We start from the raw sequence: 18,702 nt of genomic DNA, 5'->3' as shown, positions 1-18,702 counted from the left end.
CATTTGTTCTGATTTTTCCTCAAGCTGCGGAGATTTTATTTTCTGCTACTGCTTAGGTTATGTAACCGTCAGGCTGACGAACGGATAAAACATTTTATTTTAATCCTTTTTTTTAACTGGTGTTAACTCCTTAAAAATCAAGACAGACGATTAGCTATGTAACTGTATTTACGAGTCCAGGAGTTAAATTTAGAGTAGTAAAGCAATATCTGCAGACTAGTATTTTGTAAATAAAATTTATATCTTGCCTATACTATGTTGAGCATAAATATTAATTAAAAGTTCATTCATGAAGAGGAAAATAAATCATTCGAATTAATGTAAATTGGAAAACAAGGAAAATGAACAAAAAAATATTTCAGTGAAAAGACTATGATCCTAAGCTCCAGTGCTTCTTAAATTATAATTAGAAACACTTTTATTTTGTTTTGTTTTACTTTCTAGAAGTGGTGTAGTTGTGCTGTATTTAATTATGGCAAAGCACACGAGGGCTATCTGCCTAAGGGGAGGGATGCCTTCGTGGAGGACTTTCTAAGGGAAACTGGCACGTAAACACGTTACACATGGGGAAAACCACGAAAACGCCCATGCAGCCAGCCCGTTCGCGGGATTCGAAACTCGGACCGAACTACCAGTGTTCAGTGACTTTACCGCTCGGCCGCTGGTGAGCCTATTACTTTCTAGAAGAATCAATACATTGTTCCTTGAGTATAGCATACTGTGGTTTTTTTTTCTACAATCGGCAATAGAAATCTCATTAATGGAGGGAAAGAATTCTAGACAGAAATATGGCCAATTAAAGCATATCTGTATAAGACGGAGTTTATTGTACTTAATTTTTAATCTGAATATTTTGTTTATGTCTACATTGAAGAAATTCTATTAAAATCGGTTGTCATGTTTAGTTAAAACTATTAGTTATTCATTAAATGAGAATAGCAGGGGTTTCTCATCTGATTATTAACTTAAATGCTCTCAAGACCTTAGGTACTCATTTAAAATTTAGGCACACGGTTTCGGATACAACGAATTTTTATTTATATATATTTAAAAGTTTTTTTAAATAACTTTCCTTACTGTTCACAGTTCCCTAAATTGTATGGAATTCATTATATCAAACAGATGTTTAGCTTAGAAACTAGTAAAATTATAAATTGAATATTTTAACAGCTGCTAGATTAGGTAAACAAACAGTTTCACAGATTATGGCAAGGCACTTCAGAATAATTTGTTCTAAAAAATTCTTTCGTGGAAGATTTTTTTAAAGGGCTCGTGTTATACACATAGAAAGACTATCTGTGACCTGTCATTACCGTTAACCCTGTGAGAACAGAGCAAGGCAGAAATTACTAGCATTGAGTTATCTTATCCATTTAGCTGCTGACTGCTTAGCTACTGTGGATCACGATACAAATCCAGTTGGTAATCCATTAAAATTGGAAGCTGAAGATAATAATGAACCTGAAAATTTCATTGATTAGCTAGCTGATTGTATGTTAGTATTTTGCTTTTTTGACATTTATCATAATTGTTAGGGTAATGAAAATATAATTCAAACAGATTACACTTATATAAATAAAATTTTTGTTTATATTTCCTCGTTTGCATTTGCTTCAGATTCTTTGATGATAAAATTTGCATATTTTCATTTCTTATAATGCATTTTACTCACCTCGATCACAACAATGCTCTTTAAGAGGTGATGGTGGATTCAGAAGCAATTTTTCAGGCATGATATGAAATATTTATATACATGAATAAGGCATGTATATGTAACACACATGAATAAGAAAAGAAATCTTGTGATCCCAGAGCTGTACGGTCACTTATTCCGATAAAATAGCTACAAAAGAGGTAATATAACAGCGAAAACAGTAGGCGGTACCGCCACTTTTGACAGACACATCAAGGTTGTACTTGTTGGAAAAAGATGAACTTGTTACAGCAAAACACTCTGCAACTTTAGCATGTAAAATCACTTTGGATGATCATTCAGCTGATCCTAGATTTATGTGATACGTACTAACATATTCGGTAGACGAGCTACTAACATGCAAATAAAACTTTTATCCTCATCTGGAAGTTCTTTTAGCACTTTGTTTTTGAAGTTTATATTTTAAAAAAATTAAATTTTCCATATTTTCCTGGTTTTTTACACTACTGACCTTTAAAAAATAAATTAAAAATGAAAGGGGGGAACCCTAATGTCTTAACAGTGACAATCGAACTAAAATATGGCGGACGATAATTCGTCACGACCTGGATTTGGTTAGCTGCATCTCAGGCCTCTCTCCAGTCATCTTCTAAGTGGGGAAGAATATCAGGATTATCTCTTGGTGTAACTGGTGTACATTCAGCTGTTACTTGGAAAATCCGTGGTTTGAATCCGGAAAATAGCTAAACTTTCGTATTTCCTTTGAGAAAGGAAAAGAAAAAAAAAAAAAAAAAAAAATGGAGAATCTATGCCGTTAGAGTCACACTTTTGCGACAGAAATGACTATATATATAGTTGATGATTGAGCAATCTTGTATCGGTCATTTCCGAGAAGAATCGCTGCAATATTAGTCTTTAAAAGTAGGTCAACTCCACATAATATCATACCATATGAATAAAGTCGTCGTACAATTCTTGTATTTAGTTAATGCAATGTGAGATACACAGAAGAATAATGTAATACTAAATCGAACTCAAACAGTAAAAGAAATTAATACCTCCGCTTTAGCCTTTGCTTAAAATTTTTAGTTTTGATTTCCGTTCACTCGAAAAATTACTGTTTATCGGTTTCCATATATTTTATTGTTATTCGCCTGCATTAAATTGCAAACATTAGCAACGATAAAAGGTTTTCTGTGTTATTCAGTTTCATAAATATCAATTCTTCTTATATATTGTTATAAGGTATTTTCTCCATTGTTTTTGCGTGTCTCGGAGTTGCAGTAAGAGTACAGCACATTTTCCAGTGTCCTGACATTGAAAAAATTCTAAATGACTCTACAAGTGGCTCCTGAACTAAAAAAGAAGGTGGTGGATGATAATTCGTCATCACCAGGATTTGGCAACTGGGTTACCCCCATTCCCAGTCGCTCTTTAAAAGGGGAAGTATATAAGGTGTCTTATCACTCTTTTTAGCATGTTTTCGTGCTATAACTGGTCCGGATTTCGAATCCTGTTGAGGATACTGCACATTTTTCACATCTCATGCATCGAAAAACCTAATGAATCTATATAGTTAGTAGAAGTACCAAGGTGACAATATTGTATACATGGCTTTCCATATATACAGATATACCGACTGAAATCATAGCTAATTTTAATTACTGATCCTAAGTATGTATTCCAAATGCGAAATTTCTCTGAATAAGAGACAGAATATTATGAGATGAGGTTTAGCAATGCAAGAGCAGGACGGATTCGGAAATACGAAATTAAACTCTTAATATCCGCGGAAAATAAAAGGTCCATTTAGTAAAATATTTATTATGCCATTAATTGCCAATAAGTCACATTTATTTTGTTGTTACTTCTACAACTTAGGAAAACTTTACAAATAGAAACACATGCTTGAGATTAATAATTAAAATAAAACTTTAAATAAATATTAAAATAAAAGCCATGAAAATTCATATACACTAATATTAATCGGAAACATGCGTGCGTATGTAAATGATAAGCGTATGTCGTATGTATATTTCTCTTTATTACTTCATATCTATTTCTCGATGTATATAAATATACAGATATGCATAATCGATGAAAATAAATAATCAAGTGATAATAGCTGAATCAATAATGGTGGTAAACTAGCTATCAGGGAAAATACAAATTAAAACTCACAAAAATCTAAACAACATGATAAAACAACATAAAAATATAATATAACACAGAAATCAGTTGAATTTTTTGGGGATCTTTTTTAAGGAGCAGCCCGCAACTTTACTAATTAATAACCTTAATTTTCAAATTTCTAAATTCTTGTATACATACGCGCGCGCACACACACACATATATATAATAACATAAACAAAATGGAATATAAGACTATTTTTAGAATCCTGCGTCTTGGCTGCAAAGATTTAATCATGAAATTAATGAAATGAAATATATATATACAGAGAGAGAGAAGTAATAATGATAAATCTTTCATTTCCATTTTATCAAAAAGATACTTCTGTTATAAACCGAACAAATTAAAAGAATTTAAACTTACGGTCAGCGTTTTTAAGTGATTGCTTCTTTTTTGATGGTTTTGATATGACTTTGATTCTTTTACTTTGGAACAGGCCTAAATCTTCTCCATTGCCATAAAACATTTTTACAGATAACATGAAGTGTTTACGTTTGTCGGAATCACTGATGAAAAGTGTTTTTGCTGCACAATAATTCTGAAAATTAAAAAAAATATATATAAATGTGGTACTTCTGAATTCACACACGGAAGAAAATTAAATATAAAATAGAGAGTTCATCCCATACTTTACGGAAGAGTAAAAATAACAATGGAAATTAGAGTGCAAAGTATAACCTGTTAATAATTATAATGAATCCTTAAATATCAACAAGAACAGAATTTAAGAAACACATCTCCATCAATTTAGATTTATATATAAATTTGTTTTTTCATATCCTTATATAACAAAAGCTATAAAATGCCAAGTTTTCACCTTCAAATTAAAATTAAGATCAATAATGAGTTTAAAAAAAATCAAAATGCATCAGCAAAAATTGCAAATTTTCAATGATCACAGCTTCTTTTTAATACACTAAGTAAATTTAAACTGTCTTATGATGGATATGACTGAAAATTTTCAGCTTAGCTGCGGGCTATATACTTAGGTTTTCTCTTTCGTTCCAATTTCATCTCAAGCTTAAATAAAATCTTTTTTCAGTCAGAAAGTACTAAATCACAACGCATCATAATTATCATACTTCTCATATCATCATAAAATACAAAAACACAAGTCTCATTAAATTAAAGAAAATTCTTAATCACCAGGTTATTGAAGTTTAAGCTCGTTGCTTATTTAAATGTTATTCAACAGGGCCAGGACTCTCAGGTGAAGCGGACGAATGCTTAGTGAAGAATGTGCTCGCACCTACGTTACATGCTAAAGATTCACCAATATATTACACAACCAGTCTATTGAATTACGGGCAACATAACGTTTACCAAAGTATCAGTGTTCAGCGGTTTTAGCAAATCGGCACTGACAAATTTTAAAGGAAGAAATTAGTCTTTTAATTAATTGTGATAAAGGGTTATCTCCCTTGTAAGAATCGCCTTTGCGGAAACGTTTAGAAGCTGAAACTGTTTTGCATTTATATTAAAGGGAAAAAATGCAAAATGCACATTACCCAATCAAGCTCAAGACGAACTACAAGCATTCGGAAGTCTTATTCCATCTGTCAACCTCTGTGGCTGTGTGGATAAAACCGCTAAATATCGGTTGCTCGACTTAAGATGGAATCCTGAGAAACAGCTATTAGGCTAAACGGAACTAGCATTTTCGTGCTGTGGATTTTCCCCATGTGTAATGTAAATATGAGTTTTCCCTTAGATAGACCTCCATAGAAACATCTCTTCTGTTAGATAGATAGCCCTCGAGTGCTTTCCTGCATTTATTTGCACGTACTTAACCATTAAGACTGAAAGGGAGACTTGTATAAATTGAAATATATACACGGGGGGCAACTTAGCTAGGATGAATACTGCGAAATATCGTTCGAAAATTAAACTTATTCAAGGTATCTTTATGAAATGTCATTCGGCAAACATGCAAGGAAGATTTATATTTTAATTGTAATTATAATGGAAATGCATATTAAATAATTTCCTTTAGTTGTCGAAGCTTCCTTTTCTATACATGACAGGAACAGATACTTAAAATGTGGGATCAGCGTTAAATATTTTTTCCCTTCCTTCCTGCATGTCCTCGTGGTGTAACGCTAGTAGACTCGGCGCATATTCGAGAGGTCCAAGTTCGAGTCCCGGCGAGGGCATTGCTCATTTTTGATGTACTCCTCCTTCAAAATAATCTAATGTGTCTACAACCTTCCTCAGATATTATTTCTAAAAGCATATACCATATGTGTTTTAGGAAGGAGAGTCTAAGGCACACTAAAATTTAGTTATGAATTACCATAGCAGTGGTATAAACAGCGGTTATTGCAAAAAGATTTTTTGACGGTTCTCAATGCAGTAAAATTAAGATTGGTTGGTTAAGTTATTATGGCAAAGTACGTAAGGTCTCTTTTAGCTTAGAAGAGATGCTTTCATTGAATATTTTCTTAGAGAAACCATAAAAACCACTTTGCAGGCAACATATTCTCCGAAACAGAAATTGGGACAGACTACTGGTTTTCAGCGGTCTTATCCTTTCGCCCATTGATAGGCACAGAAAGTAATTAAGAATACAAGTAAATTAAATAATTAAGCAGTTCGAAGAACAATTTACGATGTTGGTTATGTGGACAAGTTATATTTTCGCTCTCCTTTCCATGTGCCTTCGTGGTGTAACTGGATAAGCACGTCCGACGCGTGGACGGGAGGTCCGGAGTTCGAGTCCCGGAGAGGCACTTTTTCACATTTCCTGCATCGATATAGCTTAATGACTCTACAAGTGGTGGTTGCTCTAAAAGGTGGTGGACGATAATTCATCCCACCAGTATATGGCAATTAACTTCCCTAATCCCCAGTCGCCCTTTAAAATGGGAGTATAAAAGATATTTTATCCCTCCTTTCCGCCTGCTTTTGCGGTGTCCGACGAACTGGAAGCACTGGAAGCACGTTCAAACTGGAAGCACGTTCAAACTGGAAGCACGTCCGACGAGTAATCGGATGATCCGGTGTTCGAATCCCGAGGAGGGTATAGCACATTTTTCACGAAGTGAAAAACTTTAATAATAAGACTTCAGAAGAGTATCGGGGAAAATAAATTACTTCAGTTGATATATTCAGCTATTAATTTCAATGCGGGAAACAATACTCGGCCCGTAATGAAGAAAGAAAAATGAATAAAGATTAAGGACCACGTTCCAGCATTTCGATGACAGAATGTTGGTCGGATATATGTGTTAACTTGATCGTTCTTGGATTCGAGTCCCAGTAGAAGCAAAATCTTACGACAGTAGCTATTTTTAAACTTTTTTGGTGAAACTGGATATAACAGCTTTCTTTCATTACTATTAAAAGATTATATTGAAACTATTATAACAAAAAATCCAGTCTACTTCTTGAAGGGTTTCCCCTCTTCTCCGAAATAAATAGACGTTGTTAATAATCTCCTGTTACATATTTTAAATCCACAAAATAAATAAAACTGTAAACCTTTTACCTTGCCATTAAAGTCGAGTTGTTGCATATCTTGTTCAGAATTACCTATTCCGATAAAGGCACATAGGTGGGACCCTTGTTCGTTTTCCCCATCCCGAGCCATTCTTTCTTGTTTTCTTCTCCACCCATCTCCTAGCAAGTAAATACAGGGGGGAGGACAGAAAAACCTGAAAACATAGCTTTTATTATTAATGTGAGCATGCCTGTCTAAAAATCATTTACTCTTTCCTAACATGTGCAGCTGACCCTTGAATTACGATGAATATATATATGCGACAATATGCTCAGCAGATCAAAATCTGTTTTACTCCTCCAAAAACTTAATTATTAATAGCCTCTGCTTTAGTGATTACTAAACAGTAGATTAACACATATTTTGTAATGTATATGCATTACATACTATGTTCTTATAATAAATTAAGTTAGATATTTATTTATATACTCCAAAGACTATGCATTCATAAAAAAGAGGGGGAAATGACTGTTTTATATTAGCAATTTAAAACGCAGTGGATACGATTGTTAATAGCAGTATAGGGAAGAACCATCATGATCATTGCTTGTGTGTAAATTTGTTGTTAATTAGACCACTCCTTCTTTTAATCAAACAAGTTGATTCAAACATGAAGAACGTCAAATCTCTTATGTTTGACTTTTGTTTTCATAGTACAACAATGAGGTTGCCATGCATTGAAAAGAAACTTACGAGTAGAAGCATCATGCACATGTAAAAAAGCAACCATGGACGCAATAATCATCATAAAAATTTTGCACGATAGAATAACATTTTTACTCACAATAAGATTAATTATACTAAAAAGAATAGTAGAGAACATATCAAAGAAATCTTTCTTTTCATATCTTTCCCTTTATTCATGTATTTCCTTCTCCATCATATGATTAGAGGTATTAAGTATGAGACTTAATTGTGTTATTTAGGGATATATTAAATCTCTGTTGAGGTGACGAATCATTCAGAGGAAGATGAAGAGTGTTGTTCGCTGGTTTCAAGCAGGTATACACAACTACCTGAACCTGCGCCTTGGCAGACAGAGGCGCCTATGTCTTAGCAGATTTTAACTTTTTATAATAAATGTGTGTCCATTTATGGTTATTACGTGGTAAAATATATCGGTATCTTTACACATTTTATATATATGAATGATATTCCTATTTTTATAAAGTGGTTTCCATTAATTTAAATTAATTTATTAATTTATTTTTTATTATTTACGTTTAATGGTTGTAACCCGTGTATTTTTATCTATTAGTTTTTCAAATCCCTTTAAAAATTAAAAAGATGCCCAATAAATTTGCGAAAAAAAATCCACGTGTAGATAAATTCAAGCAAATCAAACGGCGCATTTCAAGGATCATCTGTAATCTCTTCCAAACATATATTAAACTACAGTCATAAAATAGGAATCATTAATCATGAAAATAGTAAAAGAAGTATTAATATTTCTCTTTACTATGCAACAAAAGAAAAAATATGTGCAATAATAATGATAGCAGTAGAAAAGTCATACCTTTTCTCGTTACCATAAGATTTCTGGGCAACTTTTGCATGTAATATAACAATAACCATGTCTCCTCGCTCTCTTAAATATCTTTTCATGGCCTCTCTGAAAAATAAAACCAAAATCTATCAATGATTCTATAGAAAATCATTATGAAATTTAAGAAATTATTAGAAAAAAATAGATTCAAACGAAATAAAACTAAAGTAAACTTTTGTTACAAAACCAATTTTGCCTCTAAAAACATGCCTCATTTTTAGTTTAACAAAGTAAGAATCTACTACTCCTTAAATCTTTTTTGTTCCTTTCTCATCACTGGAAATAAAGTGACTATTCGCAACACAATTTTTGGTGTGTCGCGAAAAGCTTTGAATTTGTTTCACTACACAGTTACATATGTTTATTTGTAATTTGGTTAATTGATATTATTATTTGTTTATTTATTGTAATTCTACTGACACTACAATTTGTGTTTAAACCGAAAATAAATACATAACACAAAAATGAAGGGGTTCACTCCATTGTCACTCTACGAATAGAAAGTACTCATTTGGCCTGTAACAAATCACAAAACTAGCTGCTCATGAAATAGATATCTGGAAGTTTCTATCAATTAATGTTAATCTAACATTAGCATGGAATCACTGAGTCGTTACCGATACCAAAGCTGGGAAAACCTTCTTAACAACGATAAGCTGATTCGCCTACAGTCTGCAATCCTCTAAGATTTAGCAAATGAAGAGTTCAAAATGCACAGCATTTAACCTCACTCTGCAGTAACCGAGATTCGCCTAAATTATGATGAAAGTTGAGAAGCAGTAGAATAGTATAAAATTTAAAACTTAACTCTTAGGGATTAAACAATTGTCACAAGAACTCTCTAAGAATTGTTTCGAAAACTGTAGAGATAAAGACTCAGTGAACGTCAACTTATGACTCAGAGAATAATAATCAGTCAGCAGATGTTATCAAAATATTCTGCATCGTAGAGGCTTCGAGTTTGTATTTGTTATGTTAATTCTTGCTGAGCTTATGCTGATAGAAACGAAATTGAAATGAAACGAAAGTTAAAAACGTTGGAGTATATTAATGATAAGGAATCTGCAAAAGGGGTATGTGTTGAATTGAATATCAGAAAAAGTACAAACAAACCTACATAAACAAATTGGAATCATTTAATAGAGTAGCGTCGGAAAGTCAACCTTCATGCTATAGATGGCGTTGCTCGGCGGTGACGTTGCTTACGTTTTGTCACAGTACGGTCATTTGTCAAAGGTCAATCTGGAAGATTGTCGTCTTTAATATGCCTTGATTGTTTCTTCTACGGTTACATCAAAGAACTGGTGTACGACATCCATGTTGAAATTGCTGGGGACCTTACAGTACGCATCTTTGGAAGTCCGAGGCACGCAAGAATTTTCCAAAATGTACATGATTCCATGCGCTTACGATATCATTCGTGATATACAGCTTATAGTTACAACTTATTTGAACATCTTCCATGATCCCAAATACATTTTGCAAATGTCTTGCTAGTCATAAAATGTATTTTGTTCTCTTTCAATTCTTGCTTTCTCTCTACACTAATACATGAAGATGGCGTTTCCGATTCCCACTCTTATATGATTATGATTTTTCTTTTTTTTTTTTTTTCTTTTCTTTTTTTCTTTCTTTTTTTTTTTTTTTTTTTTTTTTGTGCAGCCTACTCCTCTCAGACGTTTGCATATGTTTAGTTGAATCAATCTGTATATATAGCTGTATATTTTTTAATCTGATCTACAAACTATCAATGACATAGGGACCGGTTAATCAAGAGCTGACTGTGCACTAAATTCTTTTAAGTACCCGATGTGTACTGATGACCATTCAGGTTTACGCACGCATTTTTTTTTTTTTTTTTTAAATTTTATTTTGTATTGAGTCATATGCTAAGTCATTCTAAATAATTTTCATTTACGGCGATTAAAAAGTGAAAGAGAAAAGAAAGTGGCTTATTCTTACCTGGACAATCTTTGCTCGTTCCACCTGGAAAACAGAAACATCTAAAGTAAGAATATAACTTCTAATGCAATTAAATAAAATAAAATAAATTTTTATAGATACATTATAATAAGTAAACTAATAAAAATGTGTAACTTATTATTATGGATGGCTTACAATTACCTTAAACAGAAAGAGAATTTGAAAAAAAAAAAAAAAAAAAAAAAAAAAAAGTTTACAAGCTTTTTACTTGAGCATCATGTATAAATTGATGATTCAAGAACACACAATCTAAAATACGAGTATATTTAAAGCGTACTTCGTTTTAGCATCATACATGAATTGAAGGTTCAAAGTTGTAGTTAAAAGTAAATCAATTATCTGGATAATATGCTACTTCACATAAAATGTTCAATTTATTTGTATTATTTATTCAGCTGTAAAGAGTTGAAGAGTTTTTTTTATACTCAGTATTTTCTATTACAAAAATAATAGTGATATATTGTCGAAAGGAAAATTCATTAGCAACTCAGTTATTTCAGATATGCTATCGAGAAATAGTTACTATTTATATATGTCATTAGATATAAATGAGGTACAAAATGATTCAGTCAGGGCTGAGACGCATTTCTGCCATATTTGACAACATGTACACGATATATGATGAATACCGTATTTGTTTAAAATTTGTGTTAAGGTGTTAGACTATTTCAGTGCGGAGTCACAATGCCCTTCCCGAAGCTTGGAATGGCAAAGGTATATTCCAACAGAGAAACTTACTGAGTCATTCGAATATCCCTGTGTGAGTTAAAAAAATGCAAACTATTTTGTAAGCGATTTATATTTGATGACACATGATTTGTAAATATTGCGCATTAGCATTTTTCTGAATTAATTGTAAATAGACGATGCCATAAAGCTTCGTAAGAGGCCATTTTCTTCTATATTTTTTGCTAAATTAGATTCAATACAATCCCTAACTTTCCGCTAGACAGTGCAATTCATTTTATTCGATAAAGTACGCTCACTTCACTAGATATGGACCTGATGTGTAGAATCTAGGATAGATCTGATGAGTAGTCTTCATTCAAAAATAACTGTGATTATTTAGATTATGGCAAAGCACTCTGAAAATATCTGCCTAATGAGAGGCATGCCTTCGTAAAGGAATATTTAAAAAAAGAAACTGTCTCATATTCACGTTACACATGAAGAAACTACGAAAATACCCATACAGCCAACTTGTTCGCCGGATTTGTATCGAAATAGCAGTCGTCAGCAAATAGTGGTTGGTTTATTTAATTATGACAAAGCACTCGAGGGTCTCGGCCTGAGGCATGCCTTTGCGAATGATTTTCCAAGGGAAGCAGGCTGGTATACACGTTACACATGTGGAAAACCACGAAAATGCTCACGCAACCAGCCCGCTTGATGGACCCCGCACCGATCTACCAGTGTTCAGCGACTTTACCGCTCGGCTGCTGGCATGCGGTAAAGTCGCTGAACATGAAGCATGTTCAGCAAATAAGACCATGAGACCGAATAAATTTTAATACCTAGTTAAACAGCCACCTCTGGGCCGCTGGTGGGTTCGATATCAGAAACTTGTGAGAATTGGTTAAAGAAGTAATTAAAAAAAAAAACTATAAAATCCCTAGATAGAAAAGCTAAAGCTTCATTTTATTCTATTCTAGAGAATTTTACCATAATATTCGTTATTATATATATATTAGAGGAATAATTGAAGCTGTTTGTACTCCTGTTTGTAGTTTTTGGTGGCACACCTTGCATGAAAAATTCATCCCACTATCTCAGTATTTCCCAAACATTTTACCGTTGTGAAACGCTACCCATTACCTTATTCCTCACTATTTCTGCCTGAAGTCCTGCATATTTCTGAAGTAACACTAGGATTTTGTAGAGTAGTGACTGCAAAACAAGCTCTAGCTATGATGAAGTTTCTCATAAATGTATGCTCATAAACATATGCTTAAAGACACCAGCTTTAAAAAGTATTAAAATTTTACAATCACGTTTTCATTAACGTAACAATAATAAACGTCCAAATAAATAGCAATGAACGCCCATCATAGCCGTCATCTGCTCAATTGTACATTGACTGCTGAAAAAATTCTCTCGCGCAACTTCCTTCTAAACCAGGGTTTCTTAAACTGTGGGTCGCGACCCCCAAGAGCGTGGCGGGACCTGCAGCAGGAGGTCGCCAAAAATTTTAGCAGTTTTGATATTTTTTAACTTATAATAATTTAACAAATACCAAATATTTTTACACAATGTATCTAAAAATAGATAAAGATAAGACAATAGAGACAAAGAAAAAAACGAAAACGTTTCGATGCATTCTTTTTATAATAGAAACTTTCATTTTCCTTGCTTTGCACTTGACGCTGTCATTTCGTCTGCTACTTATTTAAAATTTTTACATTGTTCTCTGTTTTAAAATTAGAAATTAAAGTTAATGATCTAAAACTGCAATAATATATTACAGTACAAGTGAAAAAATTGACAGTTTCATTCACGCGCGTGTCTAATTTGCGCAATACTTATGGGGTACCACAAATTTTTTGTAAATATTATTGGATAATGGGAGTTGCGAAAAAATGTCAGTGTAAAAAGGGGTCGCGACTGGAAAAAGTTTAAGAAACCCTATTCTAAACGAATCTCCAACAACAGATTCCTCGAGGATGGATAAAACCTCATCATAGAAATGAGAAAGTGTTGATACAGCTCGTTTTTTCACCAGTAGCGACATCTGGCGAAGCACACAGATCGAATATCGTTGAATAAGGGTCGACAAAAGTGCTAGCCATTTCGGGAAGTTCTACCTTCTGAGTAAATACATTTTGCGTTTCATCCAGTAAATCGATTGATTGGCAAGAAACTGAGGACAAGTTTGAAATTTGATACTTCTTATTGAATTACCTATTTTAATCCAGTCAGACTTCATATGGGCAGAATCTAGATATGTAGAGTGTGTTGTTTAATTCTAGTCTAATTGAATCTACATTTTAATAAATACAGAATTTTCTACATTTATTAACATTACATTTATTAATTGGAAGTCTTTAAAGTCAAGCTGTCAGATTCTCACTAATTCTGAAAAACTGAAGACAGACGGCGGAGCATGAGTATTTAGTAATTTGTAAATGGCAACATTTATCAGTTAGCAACTTGTGAAGGGCGGCAGTTTGGATGCATGTAAAAATACAACTATGTTAGTGTTGCAGTGCTTTGTAATATATAATGTTCTAGCCTTATAAATAATTAGTTTAAACAGCTTAAAGGTGAGTCTTCACCTAATATGTCAGTGATAAACAGTTTAAAGGTATATCTTCTTTATTAGATGACACGTTTTTAAATTTAGAAAGAGAGTTACTTTACGTAAAGCTGTTTTCGGTATTGGAAGTCTTTATGCAACTTCCGGAAATAATTAATAAGGAAATAATTAATTTACTCATAACATTTCCAGCAGAAATTAATAAATAAATGAATAAAAAAGACCGAATTCTTTGAATGTTTAAAAGATAATAATTACTTTAACATGAATTCGAAAACTGAACTATCTGTTGGAATAATCTTTTCATTTCAAATGTAATTTCATATGCATGTGGCATCTTTAAACTTTATCCAAACATGCACTTTTAAATTATGACAACTGAATTAATTGAAAGGATACTCTTTCCCTTTATTAAAAAACAGAAATTAGTCACAAGAAATTTATTAATGGATTCGAACAGCATTTAAGTAGTCTCAAAATTTATTTAAAATAAAATTTAATAACTGATTTATTTTATTAGTTCGTTAAAGTAAGTAATCCTTGATTTAATCACACAATCATTTTTTTAATTTTATTTATTAAGAACTTCCATAACATGACCGTTTTGGAAACAGATATTATTAAAAAATTCTAAAAAGTCCTTATTAGTACTGCTAATAAAGTTAAATTGTTAGAGAAACTTGTGTTAAACCGAACATCCTCGACTTAGAAACTTTAGGAAACACTCATAGATGGCACCACCAGCACAACTTCTTTGGAGACATTCGTCAAAGCAGTAAAACTTTAGGAAGGTGTATTTAAGCGGATTTCTGCGATTTCGCGAAGGTGAATATGTTCCCTAAATATCCAGTATACCCGAGAATCCCAGATTTTTCTAATATTATTCGAATTAGTTTTCATATTTAAGTAATTTTAACATTCTTTTCCAGCAGAATTAAGTAAATTAATTATTTCCAGAAGTTGCGTAAAGACTTCCAATACCGAAAACAGCTTTACGTAGGAGCAACTCTCTTTCTAAATTTAAAAACGTGTCATCTAATGAAGAAAATATACATATGCACTATAATTAGTTTTTAGTTTATTATTAGACATTAAATATATAATAAACTATAATATATTTAAGCACTTAAATATATTTTCTTATATATATGCAAGTGGTCGATGCTGTTGATACTGAGATATTATTCTGGATTCCTGTTACCGGGGAGTACCCAGAATCGAGAGATGTTTATGGTTGTGAAACATCTCCAAGAAATCTATTTCTCCAGCTGAAGACTTTCTTGAATAGTCTTTGTTGCAAAGAAAAGATAAACGTAGCTTTTTAACCATCAGAGTGAATGGGGCAATGGGAGATTTATACCTTTCTTTTTTCCACCCTCACGCTCTTTGGAGCGAAATTTCAAGATTCTTCTTGTTTCACTAATGTAGTGCATTAAACCTTACTGGCATGGGACTGTAGATACATCAGGAGTTCACATTTAGAATAAGGTGCTTAAAATCGATTTGCGGGTTTTATTAATAGTAGAAATTCGGCACGAGAATTAAACCTATATAAGATATACGCAGTTCTGTAGGCAAAAAGAATGAAATATCTATTGAATTCTTATGATTTGTAGAAACGAAAGAATTTTGTTTCTTATGAATGAGATGAAAATTATTAACCTCTTGATCAATAAGATGAACTGAGAAACATTTGTCAGCTGCAATAGTGCTTAAGATTTGTGTTCCTGACTAAAACCTGACCTGAAAGAGGAAACAGCGAGCGCATGAAAAGTAAAAGATTGAAATGAAGATGACTTTTGTTTAGCAGAAATAAAATATTTGCATCTCCCATTCACTTTCATTCTTGTCTTTCTTCGAAATTAAGGTTTTGGGAATACAAATTTTCGTCTGATGCATTATTACGTTGTTAACCTAAAGTTAACTTAATTAGATTAATGATGTAATAATACATCAAAGGAAAGTTTTTGAAATCTGAAATTAAAAGTCATAAATAAATATATAAATTATGTTTCCAATTTTCGAAAAAGCCTACTGCTTTTCAGTTACAATATAATCCACTAAATTCTTACCTATGTCTTCCTCTATCGTCTAGTGTTGGAGATGGTGTGGGCATGGGACTAGGTGATCCATGGTGGGAAGACGGATGCAACATAGGTACTCCAAGAGATGAATTACTGCCAATGGATAACAACTGATGCTGAGGTTGGTCTCCGTTAATTTTTTCAGGTGCCGACCCATATTGCATTGAATCTAACAAGAGAACAGACAGTCAGTCTACGCAGAACAGACAGTACAGTCAGAACTAACAGTAAAATTAACAACAAATGCGAATAATATAAATCAAATTAAGCAATTCAAGAGATTTACTTTTGATATTCTATGCCCTGCACTGTATTTATATTCCATTTCAATACAAGGCGATGACTTAATGTTTATGAAATATATCTTTATTCGTTATTTTAAACTTGTACTTTATTGCAGTAGTACGGCTTATATATATATATATATAAAGTAAGAAATTTAGAACTAATATTTCACAAAGACCAAAAATTGAAATTCATAATTAATAAAGGCCCACCAGCGGCCGAGCGGTAAAGACGCTGAACACTGGTAGTTCGGTCTGAGGTTCGAATCCCGCGAACGGGCTGGCTGCATGGGCGTTTTCGTGGTTTTCCCCATGTGTAACGTGTATACGAGCCAGTTTCCCTTAGAAAGTCCTCCACGAAAGGCATCCCTCCCTTTAGGCAGATAGCCCTCGTGTGCTTTGCCATAATTAAATACACCAACACCAACACCAACACCATAATTAATAAATTTCAAATAATCATATACTAGGCATGTTTGTGTTTTGTTTTCAAAAGAATTGTTTTGTAATTATATATATTTATACATAAATTCTGATGACAATATTTTCTGCGGTGGATGAACGTAGATGCATGAAAATGCAGCAGTAATGACAGCCAGTTGAATACTTTCTTTTACTACTCATAAAGTAATTTCTTGATTTAAACGCAACTAAGTCATCTCTAAAAGCATGTTCGTTCCTTAACACATATACAACTTGCAAATCCAACTAACAAATCAAAATAAAGTTAAACCAAAACTAAATGATTCTGAATGGAAATTTCTTCTTAGGCACGTCACATTGTCACACTTGCTTCCCTTCTGCTAAGTACTTATTTACCGCTGTTTAACGTTAAGTGAACACAGTTAAGTTCATCACTTCTTGGTTAAGGACTACAATCTTTTGGATAAACACGATCCTGGACCTTAGGTTAAGGAGATGAATTATGGAACTGCTTTGTAGGTAGAAAGATGCCGAAGATAGTGATAGTCTGTATGTTCTTAAACACTGAAGCATTTTCAATACTAGTTAAATGAAAATCATTTTTCATATTGGAATCCATTTTCATATTACCAGATTAACATCTCTCTATTAAATTAATGACAGTTATAGAGGACTAAAAGTTTATATCTAAACAACATAAAACTAAGAATCATTTGTCTAAATAAAATAGATTTTGAATCAAAGCTTTCTAATAAACAATAATCCAGCTCTTAACCTATATGCATACATATGCATATGAGAAAAATGTAATTTTTTAGGCTGATGCCATATGTAACATTTTGCATTTATGCTTGAAAGATCCTTTTTAAAATTATACTGTTTGACCTTAAATTAATTATTATTTTAGCCATAAAATTTATGAAAACATACAGAAATCAAGGTAATATAAAAAGTAAAGATTTTCCGTTAAAGATGCAATGTTTACACATCTTTAAAAAATTATTAGAAGCAGCATTATTCAATTAATGCGTTCATATAGTATATAAAAGCTCATACATTACTCAGTTATAATATAAAAAAAAAGAATTCCTATAAGATTAAAATAGCCCATAAAATTTAAATGCATTGCACATTTTTAACAATATTAATAAGTTTTTGTAACTCATGAAAATTGCATCTTCTTAATAGTAAACTGTAATTCCTCTTTAAAAAACATAGTACTCGGGCAAAAGAAACTTAAGTAAAAAAAAAAAAAATGATGGAACAGCTGACCTTTAAAAAAAAAGGGAAAAAATTTTTTAATTGTGAATAACAACAGCTTTTTAATCCGTTACATTAGTTTTTAACCATGGGAAATCCTTAATAATAAACTGTAATTCCTCTTTAAAAAACGTAGTACTTGGACAAAAAAATTTAAGTAAAAAAAAATTATCGAACAGCTGATCTTTAAAAAGAAAATAAAGAAGGAAAAAAACTTGAATCCATGTGAATAAACAGCTTTTTATTCCGTTACATTAGTCTTTTAACCATGGGAAAGCGTTTATGTTAAATGAAAAAGAAATCTTACCCAAATCAGGAGAAAGGAAACAAGCTTCAAGATAAGGAAACCCTCCATCGTCGAACAAAAACTCAAACTGAGACATAAATGCAACTGAAATCTTTACACTTTATTTAAGCATTTCAGAATGTACTTTTCGCTGTTTAAAATAAAGAGTATAGAGTAAGGTCTTTAGGAAAGCGCAAAAATTCAAAGTCTTTATCTCAGATTCTGCTCACCGGAAACAA

At 32.4% G+C, this 18,702-nt stretch overlaps 1 protein-coding gene across 5 annotated transcripts in view; it reads right to left on the bottom strand.

The window, feature by feature from the left end:
- Nucleotides 1-18,702, bottom strand: part of LOC118188529 (recombining binding protein suppressor of hairless-like) — a 192,008-nt gene that overhangs the window by 30,819 nt on the left and 142,487 nt on the right. For 4 of the 5 annotated variants that reach the window (XM_085809823.1, XM_085809825.1, XM_085809824.1 and 1 more), the window contains exons 4-8: nucleotides 16,199-16,379; nucleotides 10,853-10,876; nucleotides 8,861-8,956; nucleotides 7,333-7,498; nucleotides 4,209-4,383 (exon numbers count right to left, since the gene is read on the bottom strand). In XM_085809823.1, the coding sequence (XP_085665949.1) occupies nucleotides 4,209-4,383; nucleotides 7,333-7,498; nucleotides 8,861-8,956; nucleotides 10,853-10,876; nucleotides 16,199-16,379 (642 nt within the window). Of the gene's footprint in view, nucleotides 1-4,208; nucleotides 4,384-7,332; nucleotides 7,499-8,860; nucleotides 8,957-10,852; nucleotides 10,877-16,198; nucleotides 16,380-18,484; nucleotides 18,635-18,702 lie in introns of those variants that run through there. The other variant, XM_035358976.1, reaches the window with a different exon arrangement.

Source organism: Stegodyphus dumicola, chromosome X2 (assembly GCF_044657685.1).
Source record: "Stegodyphus dumicola isolate Sdum_Otavi_A_Nest chromosome X2, ASM4465768v1".
Lineage (NCBI taxonomy): Eukaryota > Metazoa > Arthropoda > Arachnida > Araneae > Eresidae > Stegodyphus > Stegodyphus dumicola.
Note: the sequence above shows the minus strand (reverse complement) of the source record. Positions and strands in the feature narration are given on the sequence as shown.